The 12,078-nt window shown below is 32.3% G+C and overlaps 2 protein-coding genes across 9 annotated transcripts; both read right to left on the bottom strand.

Moving 5' to 3' along the window:
- Window positions 1–220: 220 nt before the first annotated feature.
- On the bottom strand, window positions 221–2,033 carry LOC145798488 (protein transport protein SEC24 A-like). 2 transcript variants are annotated; one of them, XR_014339397.1, is made up of 5 exons: window positions 1,838–2,033; window positions 1,551–1,737; window positions 1,345–1,460; window positions 483–1,067; window positions 221–332 (listed from the first exon to the last, which is right to left on the bottom strand). XR_014339397.1 is itself a non-coding variant. In XM_082886207.1 (5 exons), the coding sequence occupies exons 2-4, from the start codon at window positions 1,566–1,568 to the stop codon at window positions 889–891; spliced, it is 345 nt and encodes a 114-aa protein (XP_082742333.1). In that variant the 5' UTR covers window positions 1,569–1,737; window positions 1,838–2,033; the 3' UTR covers window positions 221–332; window positions 483–888. The 2 variants fall into 2 exon arrangements, 1 of the variants encoding a protein (XP_082742333.1); XM_082886207.1 differs by having other exon boundaries at window positions 1,313–1,460.
- A 295-nt stretch (window positions 2,034–2,328) lies between these two features.
- On the bottom strand, window positions 2,329–6,693 carry LOC114296280 (polypyrimidine tract-binding protein homolog 3-like). Of its 7 annotated transcripts, none has more exons than XM_082886204.1 (5): window positions 6,372–6,690; window positions 4,548–4,615; window positions 3,686–3,757; window positions 3,502–3,578; window positions 2,329–3,338 (listed from the first exon to the last, which is right to left on the bottom strand). In XM_082886204.1, the coding sequence occupies exons 2-5, from the start codon at window positions 4,602–4,604 to the stop codon at window positions 3,188–3,190; spliced, it is 357 nt and encodes a 118-aa protein (XP_082742330.1). In that variant the 5' UTR covers window positions 4,605–4,615; window positions 6,372–6,690; the 3' UTR covers window positions 2,329–3,187. The 7 variants fall into 7 exon arrangements, 4 of the variants coding, with proteins under 4 accessions (XP_082742330.1, XP_082742331.1, XP_082742332.1 ...); XM_082886205.1 differs by lacking the exon at window positions 6,372–6,690 and adding an exon at window positions 5,024–5,125; XM_082886206.1 differs by lacking the exon at window positions 6,372–6,690 and adding an exon at window positions 4,740–4,842.
- Window positions 6,694–12,078: the final 5,385 nt, after the last annotated feature.

Below are 12,078 nucleotides of genomic sequence, written 5' to 3'. Positions count from 1 at the left end.
AAATTTAATACATCAATTTCTAAGTCCAAGGATAGAACTCAATAAGTAATTATTACCATCTAAATCCTTCACAATATATCACCTAGTAAGTAGCATTTAAAATGGTAGCACAGTAAAATGGAAAAGCTATACGAGCAACTCTCAATATTTAATTTCAGAATACAAAACTTCACTGCTGAAAGAAGAAGAGAATTTATGCTCTATCAGAATAATTACATACCTAGATACTCTGCAGTGTCATTTGGCAAATTCATAACCACTTGTGTGATGGATTGAGCTTTTTGACTTGCAAACATAGCATCAATGAACCTCCTTCCATCCATGTTAAAAACCTAGACATACAAAAACAAAATAATTAAGCCCACATGATACAACTTCGTCGAATGCAAGTTGCAGATATATAAATATACACACTTTCTAAATTGAAAAATGAATCTATGAAAACCATTAAACAATAATTGCATGACAAGCTAAATTCATACTTCTATCTTCCTCTCAAGTTTGTTGAGGACACAATTCCTTTCCAGATATTCAACCGCAAAGGGGTTTAAATCATTAGCAAATACATGTTTCACTTTTCTTGCTGATGGTCGGCTAATGAATTTTGATAGGTCTCTCTGAAAGACATTTGTCATGATTGTCAAAATAACCCAAACAGCAGAAAAAAGATGTCCTGTACAGATATCAAGGTTAAAAAGGACCTTATGCATTGGGTGGTCATGACCATCCTACATGAGCAAATGGCTTAGCAATAAGAAAAATTATAACCAAGTATTTCTTTAGCTTTGTGAAGGCATGAAAAATTGAAAATGAAACCAAGAAGTTTCTATAATAAGCAAATTTCCAAAAGGCATCTGCCACACGCCAAGAGAAGCATGCTTGAATTTCTTATGCATCAGCTAAAGGATACAACAAAGCATCTTGGAAATATACAGTCTGAGTGGTCAATAATGTTTCTTCAAGACCCATCTGCATTGCGTAAGCTTTATCACAGTCTACAGCTGGAAGCGCTAATAAATCAGTGGACCTAAGCATAAAATTCCCATGATAAGATGTGAACCTCACACCTAACAATAACAACAAAATAAAATTTAGCTTCCAATATCCAAATAGTATTCAAGAAAACATAATTAGAAAGTTGAAATGAGAGAGAGAGAGAGAGAGAGAGAGAGAGAGAGAGAGAATAAGAACACCATGACATCAAACATGAAAAAGATGAACCCATTTGAGGTAGATAGCACCTGCCTTAACCCCTTATTTTACCACAGATTGAAAGCAAAATTTTTGACATAATTAAAATTCAAATTCCTACCCAAAAAATGCCCCACTAAACAAGCCTCCCACCTTTCTACACTTTCCCTCCTAGGGAGGTCAACCACAATGGTAGAATCAGAAGAAGAAGGGGGGAAATAACTAAGTTTGACAGATGACCTCTGATTCGTGGAAGAATTCTTCAAGAACTACAAATCAAAAGAATTAAATTGTAAATAACCTGAAAATTTGATACATGATTAGAGGTTAAGCTGAACTGGTGTATAGTACAATCATACTCTGTTCAGGGGTTTCATATTTCTTAATCACGCCTTTTGGGTCGAACAGATGCATGTTGCTTGTGCTGATAGTTGTGGTGAGTTTAAATTTCTTTAGCAAGCCCTCTTGCTTTGCCATGATCAAGTTCTCCTCGGACATAATAACTTCAAAGTGTACGGTGGTGTCATCGTTGTGCTCTCTGTAATCCTGCAACCATTAAAATCTATCGTGAGACTCCAAACACCTCACATACTACAACTTAATAATGTACTAAGAAATCAGTTCAAGAAATCAAACTTAATTATACCTTGATAAATGGGTCTTGATTTTATCATTTCCTGTCATAATTGATTCAAGAAATTCTTTATAATCTTGAGTCCATTGTCGTATAGGCAGCTCATGTGTATCAAAACATAAATCACTAACGAATTAGCATTTTCTGGTATATCAAAAACATTTCATAACCAGACAGACATCCCTACTCTTTCCAAATCCTTTTGTTGCTCATCAAACTTGATACATATGAAGAAATCAGAATGATAATAGGACACATTCTCATGTGTAACACATCACTTCTAAGCAGAGAAAAGAATGAATTACTACCATCATTTGCCTGCTTAAATAACAAAGGCCGAATTCGAGTGACTGCATATTTGTTGAAGGATTATGAAAAGCAATGGCAGAAAACTAACTAGACACTGTTACCTTATGCTCATACTTGAAGAAGGTAAAAAAAATTGAATGGGAACAAACCCATAAAGATAAACAAAACCTAAAGGCTCCTTTTGGTACCTCACACCTAAGTGTGCACCTTTTAAAACACTACATCTAATGATTCAGCCCATATCCAAATCTATCCATTCTTCCCAAACCCCACATCTTAGAATTTTGTATAACTATAATAACCACCATTTTTTTGTGATGGGATAGTGGTTCTGGCAACTGTCTCAGAGTTGATTATTCATATGCACCAATTTGTAGCAGGAAATATGATAAGATGATGACTATTCAGATATTTTGGTGGCACGGTGACACTAGGAGATTACATATGATCCTGCTGTGATATTTTCACTTGGATACTATTTGTCTCTCGAAAAAAAAATCATTTGAATAGTATGTATAGTCATGATAATCAAATTTGATCCGCACTTAGTTCACCACATCAGGTAGGATAGGCTTTAAAAGGTGTATCAATAAATTTTTTGGCGTTTCTGATCAAGCAAGGCATCATGGATGTAAAATGAGATTAGCATCAAAGATGAATAAAAATTCAAAAGGCAAGAAATAATCTTCAGTTTCAACTAACTCTAGCCCTTGCATGAAGTTCACATTAATAGGACTATATAAACATAACCGGCAACACAAGTGATGTATAAAGTTGATTGTTGAATGATATGAGACAATCTGTATTGTATTTTGAGAAAAGATCTAGAAGAGTCATGACTGCCTTGGAATTAAATTCTTCAATAAACATTGCTTCCTCCACAGATAGATCAATAAACATAATCTCAATATATGCAACCATACCCCTCCGTCAAAATTAAATCCTCAGCTTAAAAGCAATTATTAACAGATAAAAGGCCATTGTTTATGTAAAAAATCTGCTATGCTAGCCAGAAAAAATCCACAAATGTTGCCATAAAAGGATGACTCCTTTTCAAACCATCCCTCTCACAGATACCAATAACTGCCAATACCACAATACTAAGTACAAAGTACTAACCTCCTCATCCCCCCGGCCTTGAGAATTCTGATCCATAGTTGTTAGTTCTTGATGGGATGAGAATTGAACATAAACATTCCTTCCCCTAAATTCACAACAAAAAAATTGAACCATAATCAAAACCTCCGGATTGAATCAAGAAAAAAGGATTGCTACCTTGAAACCATTCGGAAGCAAAGGAAATTTACAAGAAATGTGGAATCCACTTATTCCCGAAACAGAAACAAATGTTTCTTATATCTTGATACCTTATGCTTGGCTGAACATTTGTGTAGAACTGCAGTGCATTAACAGCTGAAGGAATATCTTGCATTTGGAGGAGTGCCTGCAGCCATGGCATGCATGTACACAAACTTTTTAGTTCTTGAGTTTCGGATCAATTTCAAACATAATAAATCTAGCCTCTCTCTACCATATAGCAAGCAAACATACCTGATTCTTGGCGCGAAGCATCACAACCTTGGTTACGACCCCAAATTGCTGGAATAGCTGATGTAAGTCATTCTAGCGTAAAATCGCAACCTGTGTTAGAATATTTATACATAGATAACATGAAGGGGAAAAAAATCTACAACTAAAAATTCACACTCACACTTGAACAAGTAAAGCTGTGAACCAATTATCCCATTGTCAAATTGTGCAACCAAATGTGGGATAAATGGGTACCATGGATAACTAATCCAATCCCTCTCTTTTAACCAGCAACCAAATGTGCCCAAACGATTATAAAACTTTGATTGCACTTTTTGTAAGTCACCTCCATCTTCTTTGCAGCTTTTTTCAAAGTTAAATTTGATAGGAGGCAAGTTTGCTTCTAAACTTAAATAGTAATGCCACAATCACACCCATTTCCACACTCCAACACACACCCATAGGGAGAGTGAGTGTGTGAGTCCTACATACATGCACGTGTGTCCCACACACTCACTCTCTCTATGCAATGTGTAAATGGATGTGATTGTATTTAAATGCAGATGACAGACATTAGTAAGACCCAAGAGAAAAGCAGGATATAATCATGTTTTTCTCCTCATATTATAAAATTAAATATAAAAAGACAAATAGAAACTTTACATCAAAACTTGCATTAGAATACCAGTTTAGATTCCATGTATATTAATGGAATGGATAAAACAAGTTGGATGAGTCATTTGGGAACCACACACACAATTTGGGAGTACCATGCAGAAGAAAAAACAAAAGTTCTTATTTCCAAAGAGAAAAGCTTAAAACATCATCTACTTACATATTTACTGGCACAGAGAGAGAGAGAGAGAGAGAGAGAGAGAAGTACCTCAGAAATTTCATGCCCCACATTGCGTACATGAATGACTTTGGAAGGCTCTGTCATTTTAAATGACCCTGAAAATAACCCAAATAGTATGATGATCATACCGGACTGTCCCAAATCTAACAGACTTAGGTTTAAACAAAAACAAGTACCAACGTATTGTAATGCACCTAGAAACAAATATATACACTTTACCCGCTCTCAACTATTGTCTGTAAAGTGACACTTTGAACTAAAAAATAACAACACTTGAGTAATCAAACCACATACAAATGTTATGTCTTTAATCTTTCCGCACCTGAAATCAAAGCAAGCAATACAGACTAAATTACTCTACCCATTAGCTAAACCAGGAATATTCATACAATTTGTTTGGACCGATATGGCCATGGGATTGGACTAATAATCCAACGAAATGCATAATCCCATGTTTGGCTAAGAGATTTGTGGTCCGAACTAATAGAGAGGTGAAGTGAGACCTAGATGAGAAAGAGGAACAGGAGGGGGAGAGAGACGCCGGTGATCGTCTGAACTAGACTGCGTGCCCTAGATACATCTGTGTGCGTCTCCCATCCATCAAGCAGACGATATCAAAGCCACGTGTTCAATTTTATTTAATTATTTTTAGAATTTTTTATTAATATTTTATTTTTTAATATTTAAAATTTTATTTTTATAAAAAATTAACTTAAAAAAAAAAACTTTAAGGATAAAGAAATATGAAAAACAAAAAATTCAAATCAAAATCAATACATAAATTACTTAAAATTTTCGTCTTATAATTTAAATTTATTTTATATATAAACCCCACACTACATAAATTTAATGAGAATCACACGATCCCATTCGAAATAAATTCGGAGAAGTGAAAGGTGGGTGTCTAGTATTATTCTTCTACGTACACTTGCATTTACATGTGGGTGTCTAGTATTATTCATATGTAATAGATGATATGGTACATAAGGATCTATATTTAACATGTGAAACAAACAGTTCTACATTTTAATAACTAACTAGTATGCCTTTCTTTTTAACTGAATTACATAGCCTATTTTGATTAATTAGTCCTAGAGGGTTTGATGCAATTGAAAATGGATGAGAATCCTTACTATAAGTGGGATTCCTGTGTATTAAGTATGATTTTTTTAGCAACTTTTTTAGTTTCTCATAGAAAATCGCTGTTAATAATAAAGATATCATAAACAGCTAACAGGGATTTGAGCCAGCCTCAAATATTTTTAGCAAAGGCTATTGAGTGAGTTAAGACAAGCTTCAACTTAATTTATAAAGCTATTTGGCTGTGGTGAGTTTCAACCCTGTAAAATCATATTGAGTATTATCTCATTGTGAAAATACAAATATTCTTTCCTCTTGCTTGATGAAAAACTTAATTTATGCTATCTGATTGGTTTGGTTATCCTTAGAAAATCCTATTTAGTATTATTCCATTGTGAAAATACTAATATTCTTTCATCTTGTTTGAAAACTTAATTCTGTGCTATTTAATTGGGATTTGTTAGCGATATTACTACTCACTTTGTGAGTGTCTTTTCTATTTCTCCTTGAACTATAAATAAAAGTTTATGTATCCTCTAAACCATGAGATCTCAAAACCCACAAAACCTTTCATTCTCAACAATAATCAATCAAGAAATTGACCAAAATGGAATCAATTCATCAGAGCTCAAATCCCTCTCTCTGTACTAAAATTTGCCGCATTATATATAGAGAGAGAGAGGGAGAGAGACCAAGGGCAAAGGCTAGAGAGGGAGACAGCGAGAAATAGAGAGAGACAGACAGACAGACAGACGGAGAGTGAGAGAGAACCTGTGAGGATCCGGCGGTGGCGCTAGAGGTGGCGGTGGAGCTAGCAATGGCGTGCGACGCTGGTCTGCGATGAGGTGAGATTGGGTGAGGATCCCCCAGAAATGAGGAGTCCATTAGACAGAGGGCGATGGCGATTTGCAGCGGTGGCGTTCAGTGTGCACGATGCAGAGATTCAGTGTGCAGAGATGCAGCGGTGGCGTACGCTGCTTGCCATTCAGTGTGCACGATGCAGAGATGTTCATCTCTCTCCTACTTCGGTGAGCTAGAGAGCGTGGGCACCCATTGAGAGAGAGAACATAGAGAGAGGGAGAGGGCGGACCAATAGAGAGACACAGATTAGGGCTTTTTTTAGATAGAGATAAGGGAGATTAGGGCTTTTATTTTTTTTTCCGAAATTCAATTCCAGCCCCACGTTTCAAATTTCCCTCCCAAGTTTTTGGCGACCAAAAGATTATATTAGTCGCAAAAAAGGTACCCTTCGCCGACAAACTTTTTTAGTTGTCAAATCTCACTCAATGGCGACTAAAATATTAGTCGCTAAAAGTACTAATTTAGCGACTAATTTTTTTTGGTTGTTGAAAATAAGATTTTGGCGACCAAATTTTTGGTCGCCAAAAAAAATGTCACCTTCCGCGACCAAATTTGTAGTTGGTAGCCAAAAGCATACCACTTTCTGCGACCAACTCTTTTTTTGGTCTCCAAAATATAATCTTTTGCGACCAATAATATTTGGTCGCCAAAAAAAATGATCATTCGCGACTAATTAATATTTGGTCACCAAATGTCATTTTTTTGCGACCAAAATTTTTTTGGTCGGCAAAAGTGGTCGCAAAATGTGTAAATTCTTGTAGTGTCTTAATAGTTTGATTTAATTTTTATTAAATTTTATTGAAAATAAGTGTTAGTAAAATCGTCTGTAAAACTAATTTTTTGCGACGATTTTTTTTTATGTCGCTAAAAATTGACAATAAGTGACTTTTTTTGTTACGATTTTTATAAAATGTCGCTAAAACTTATAACTCGTAACGTTTTTTTGTGACGAATTTTTCAAACTGTCGTTGAAAATTAAAAATTAATGACTTTTTGTGACTTTTTTGAAACTGTCGCTAAAACTTATAATTAATGATATTTTTTGTGAAAAAATTTTCAAACTGTTACTGAAAATTAACAATTAGTGATATCTTTTAATAGTTTTTGATGAAAAAATCATTAATTATCATAAGACTTATTGGATAATAAGCCTACTTATTAAAACCTACACGTAAATCTCTATTAAAATTATAAACTATTTTATAAATGTGTAATAATTTTTTTGATTGTACCACTGTTCCATGATTTCTACTATTTTCTGGGGGGATCCAGTTGTGTCTCTGCGGATTGGATTGGGTTGGATTGGATTGGACTGTACAGCGTTAGCTTTGTACATTTATTTCTGAGCTCGTTTAGGATGTGAGTTGACTTTTTGACTTTTTTTATTTTTTGACTATTTTAGTTTAGGGTTAAAAAGTCTCGTTTGGGATAGGTTTTTTGACTTTTTTGACTTTTGTGAGAGAAAAAATAAAATGATTATGGATTGAATGTGACTTTTTATCCTATTTGATTAAAATAATTTATTTTGTCTTATATGACTATTTTAGTCCCAATGAGGCATCCCAAACGAACACTAAAGAAATAGATTTAGTTTTCAAATAATAGTTATTGTTCATTATTTTGTAAACAAATATCATAAACTAACGTGTCTACAGTTATTTGATCAATTGATTTTTTTCGTTTATGATTTACATAATGTGGTCTAAAAAATTAACGATTTGAGTTATTAAGATAACCAACAATGATAGAGACCACTAATTTTGGAGCTCTAAAATATCACTAATGACATGGCACTTAATAAAAAAAGAAAAAAAATACAACACCAATGTCAAAACATCAAATCATTCATGGTGGAACTCACTGCCACATCATTAGTGACAGCACTAATTAGTGTTCTCACTCATTTTCCTAAGATAAAACTTATGGTAGGTCTTACAAGCCCAAACAGTCTGGTCCAATATACTTTGTGAATGGAGAACAATCACAACTCTTTCTTCTTTTTTTTTTTTTTTTTGGAGGGGGGGGTGTAGACTGACTAAAAGATTTTATTAAGAAGATGGTACACCAATAAATCCTATTGACTTTTTTGATGCACTCAAAAATCTTATTCAATTTTAATTGTTATTACAAATTTTTATTTTTTATTTTTTAATAGCGTTTTCATGAAAAGTTCACTAGGGATTGTTTAGAATGATCTAAATAAGTATATTTTTTGACTTTTTATGAAAAGATGTGCAAAAAAGTAGAGAGATAATATGACCAAAATAAGTGCACTTATATCAATCATGCCAAATAACCCCTAATTGTTAGTTTTGAGAGGTAATTGAAAAATTCGTTACAAAAAAACGTCACTAATTATTTTTTAGAAACAAATTTACAAATTCGTCACAAACAAACTAAAATATCACTAATTGTCAGTTTTTAACAACAGATTCATAAAATTGTTACAAAAGTCTTTTTTAGCGACCATTTTGACAAAATCAACTTTTAACGATGAATTGATTGGAATTTTTGGTCTATACAAACACTTATGGAACTTAATGGTGCACATGTTATTATAATAGGGCCTGTGAGTAATTTTTTTTTTTTTCCTATGCGAGGGTTAGTAACATTAAAATAAGAATAATGCTATATGTATCAATTGGTTTACCAGTTAGTGTACTAACGGATGATATGACATGATTTTACAGGTTTTGGTATTTGTAATTTGTATAATAGCTGGAGTCATAATTTTAAAATGATAATGTCGTAATATTTGTTGGTATACTAATTAATAAATTAATTGGTGCATGTAATATCGCTGTTAAAATAATGTACAAATTAACATGACAATTAAATTGTTCTTATCATTTATTTTCAGTTGATCCATTTAAAAGAAAATATTTATTGCATACTACATTGATTTGTAAAATAAATTATAGAATTTTTTTATGTATCATTTCTTTAAGTAAAATATTAATTAAGTCAACAGTCACTACAAAAAATTAAAGTTTAGCGACCAAAATTTAGGGACAAAATTATTTTTTAGGGACCAAATATTTTTGTTGTGAAAAGTGTCATTATTATGTTTTTAGCAATGAAAATTGGACATTAGTGATAAATTATTATCTTTTTGGGACCAAATTTTTTATCTCAAAAAATAAATTATTTTGAGAACAAATTATTTTGTCCCTAAAACTATATTTATTAGTGACATTTTTAAAATTTTGTCGCTAAAAGCTTTATTTTTAACTTTTCGAAATGATCTTTTGACGACTATCCTCACAACGATAGAAATTGGTCCCTAAATGTCTTTTGTAACAAAATTTTTACTTTTAGAGACTAAAAAATTTGATTTCTAAAACTCTTATATGTTGTAGTAAGTAGACTAAACACCGACACAAGGTAGTGATTAAAAATAGTCACTTTGTTGTAACTAATTCAATTTTTGTTTGGTAACTTTATAGTTTATTTAACTGTTTTTAACCTAAGTGATCTTTATGTATTTATTTTTCTCTAAATTGAATTTGTTATATTTAAACAAGATTGTATTTTTATTTTTTTTGAGTTCTTGCGAGGACTATTTTATGTTTTGATCTATGTAAGTAAATTATACTATATAATTTTAGAGGGTATGTATGCAAACAAAATTTGTATGGGTTTTAACAAAATAATTATTTACCATTTTACCCCTTTTTTGGAGTTCTTTTTTTTTTTAATAAATATTCTAAAAAATTGAACTATTTATCAAAGTAACCCATTTTTCAAATTATTTATCAAACTAACCTACTTTTTAAAAACACAAGTTGAAAATGCAAGTTCATCGTGAAATCACATGTTCAAAATATGATTTTATGGTGAAATCGCATTTTGAAGATCTGATTCTATATTGATTTGACTTAATGATGTACAGATGTTGGTTATGTCAATATGAAATTGCATGTTTAAGATAAAATTTCACTACAAAATCGTATTTTGAACATGTAATTTTAAAAAGGGAGTTAATTTGATAAATAATTTGAAAAGTTAATTATTTGCTTAAATGGTTTAATTTTTTAGAATAGTTACAGAGAAAATAATGAAAAGAATTATTTTAGCTTATCCACGAATGAGGTAGAGATCATATATATAATAAATTCATGATACAATTTAGGAAACGATATAAATAAGGAAATAATATTAAATCAATAATTGACACAATCACAGATTATACACATATAATACTAAAAATAAAAAGATTCCCTAATTTCTATATTCAACAAAATCTCCCCTTTTTTTGTGTGAATTTGTAAAAAGGACCCCATTTCAAGACCTCAGGTCTCATTATCACCAACTCTAGATAAGTCATACACAATTTGTAAATTATACTTATCTCCCTCAAGATTTAAAATAGCTGGCTATTGCTGCTTATAATTGAAATAGCTGGGGCAGTGGTGCTGCTGCATTTGTTGGAAGAGCAATTGGTTTTGCGGCCTCTTGTTTGTTTGTAACTTGTTTTTTATTGGCTTTGTTTTCCCTCTTTTCTGTTGGCTTCTCATCAACATTTTAGCTTGACCTCTAATATACAATTGGGTGTCCTTTTGAGTGTGAACCTAGTTAGGAATAAAGGTATACTATGATACTCTTTGCTCTTGCTTTCCTTTTTACTGATGTCTATATGTATTATATTGATTTCATAAATAAAATTCTTTTTTGTTGATCAAAAAAAGATTTAAAAAATACAGTTAATTATATACTGTTGACATAATTACACTAATATCTATTTTTGTATGGATAAAACAACCAAAACTAACACCAATGATGGTAGAAACTAAAATAAACGGTTTTAGTAGAAAAGAGACAGTAAAATTATTTTTTCATCATACAACTAATGAATTATTGATTAAAAATAGACTAAGTATTATATAAATTAAAACCTTAAAAGACGTCAGTATAATTATGTTAAAAGTATTGAGTTAACTGTATTTTTTTTCAAGTAGGTAAGTGTAATTTACCCTAATTATATTTATTATTCTTTTTAGTAGCTCCTTGTTTTCATCCTCTTTATAAAAACTTGTTGCCATCATCAAGAACACAATTTCTTTCTTTGTGTGTGTGTGTGTGTGAAGCCAATTCCAATTATCATATCCGATGTTGGCCTCCAGTAGAGAACGCAGGTCACAAAACTCAACCCCAGCGGTGACCCTTACATCTGCACAGAAGCAACTTCAGTTCCAAAAATTCAAAAGAATCAAACAATCTGAATTTCAGCCACAGGCAACAACAAATAAACAATGGAAAAGAGACAGGAGTCAAGAAGAGTTGCCAAAAAAATTTCTAGGGTTGTGTTTGGCAAGCTATGGTGGTTCTTCTGTATCCTACTCTGTCCTCCCACTCATATCAATTGGTTCGTCAGACCAATCCTTGCAATTAGAAGAAATTCAATTCCCTTCTAGTGATGATGGTGACTGCTTTGGGATGGCTTGTGGAGTTGTTGGGTCAAACTTATATTTTCTTGCTGGCCAGAGGAGAGAGAAGGAATCTTCATATTCAGGCACCAAAGGCAAACATGCAGCTCCCTTACCCAGGTATGTCTATCAAAAAAAGAAAATGATTTAGAAAGAAAATTGTTATGCAAAATTTATTACAAAAAAATAAT

The sequence above is a fragment of the Camellia sinensis genome, chromosome 9, assembly GCF_055761805.1.
Source record: "Camellia sinensis isolate YWXY chromosome 9, ASM5576180v1, whole genome shotgun sequence".
In the NCBI taxonomy this organism is placed as follows: Eukaryota; Viridiplantae; Streptophyta; class Magnoliopsida; order Ericales; family Theaceae; genus Camellia; species Camellia sinensis.
The sequence above is the reverse complement of the archived record's forward strand: the minus strand, read 5'-3'. Positions and strand labels throughout refer to the sequence as shown.

Bases quoted from the DNA above. Each gene is read 5' to 3' on its own strand.
- LOC145798488 (XM_082886207.1), bottom strand. The intron at 1,068-1,312 runs GTAGGAATTTGA...TGTTATTGTTAG, and splicing joins TTTAGTGGGGCATTTTTTGG to GTGTGAGGTTCACATCTTAT.
- LOC114296280 (XM_082886203.1), bottom strand. From the start codon at position 6,485: ATGGACTCCTCATTTCTGGGGGATCCTCACCCAATCTCACCTCATCGC. The intron at 3,579-3,685 runs GTATGTTTGCTT...CCATGGCTGCAG, and splicing joins TGCTTCGCGCCAAGAATCAG to GCACTCCTCCAAATGCAAGA. The intron at 3,339-3,501 runs GTATCAAGATAT...TTGTGAATTTAG, and splicing joins AATGTTCAGCCAAGCATAAG to GGGAAGGAATGTTTATGTTC.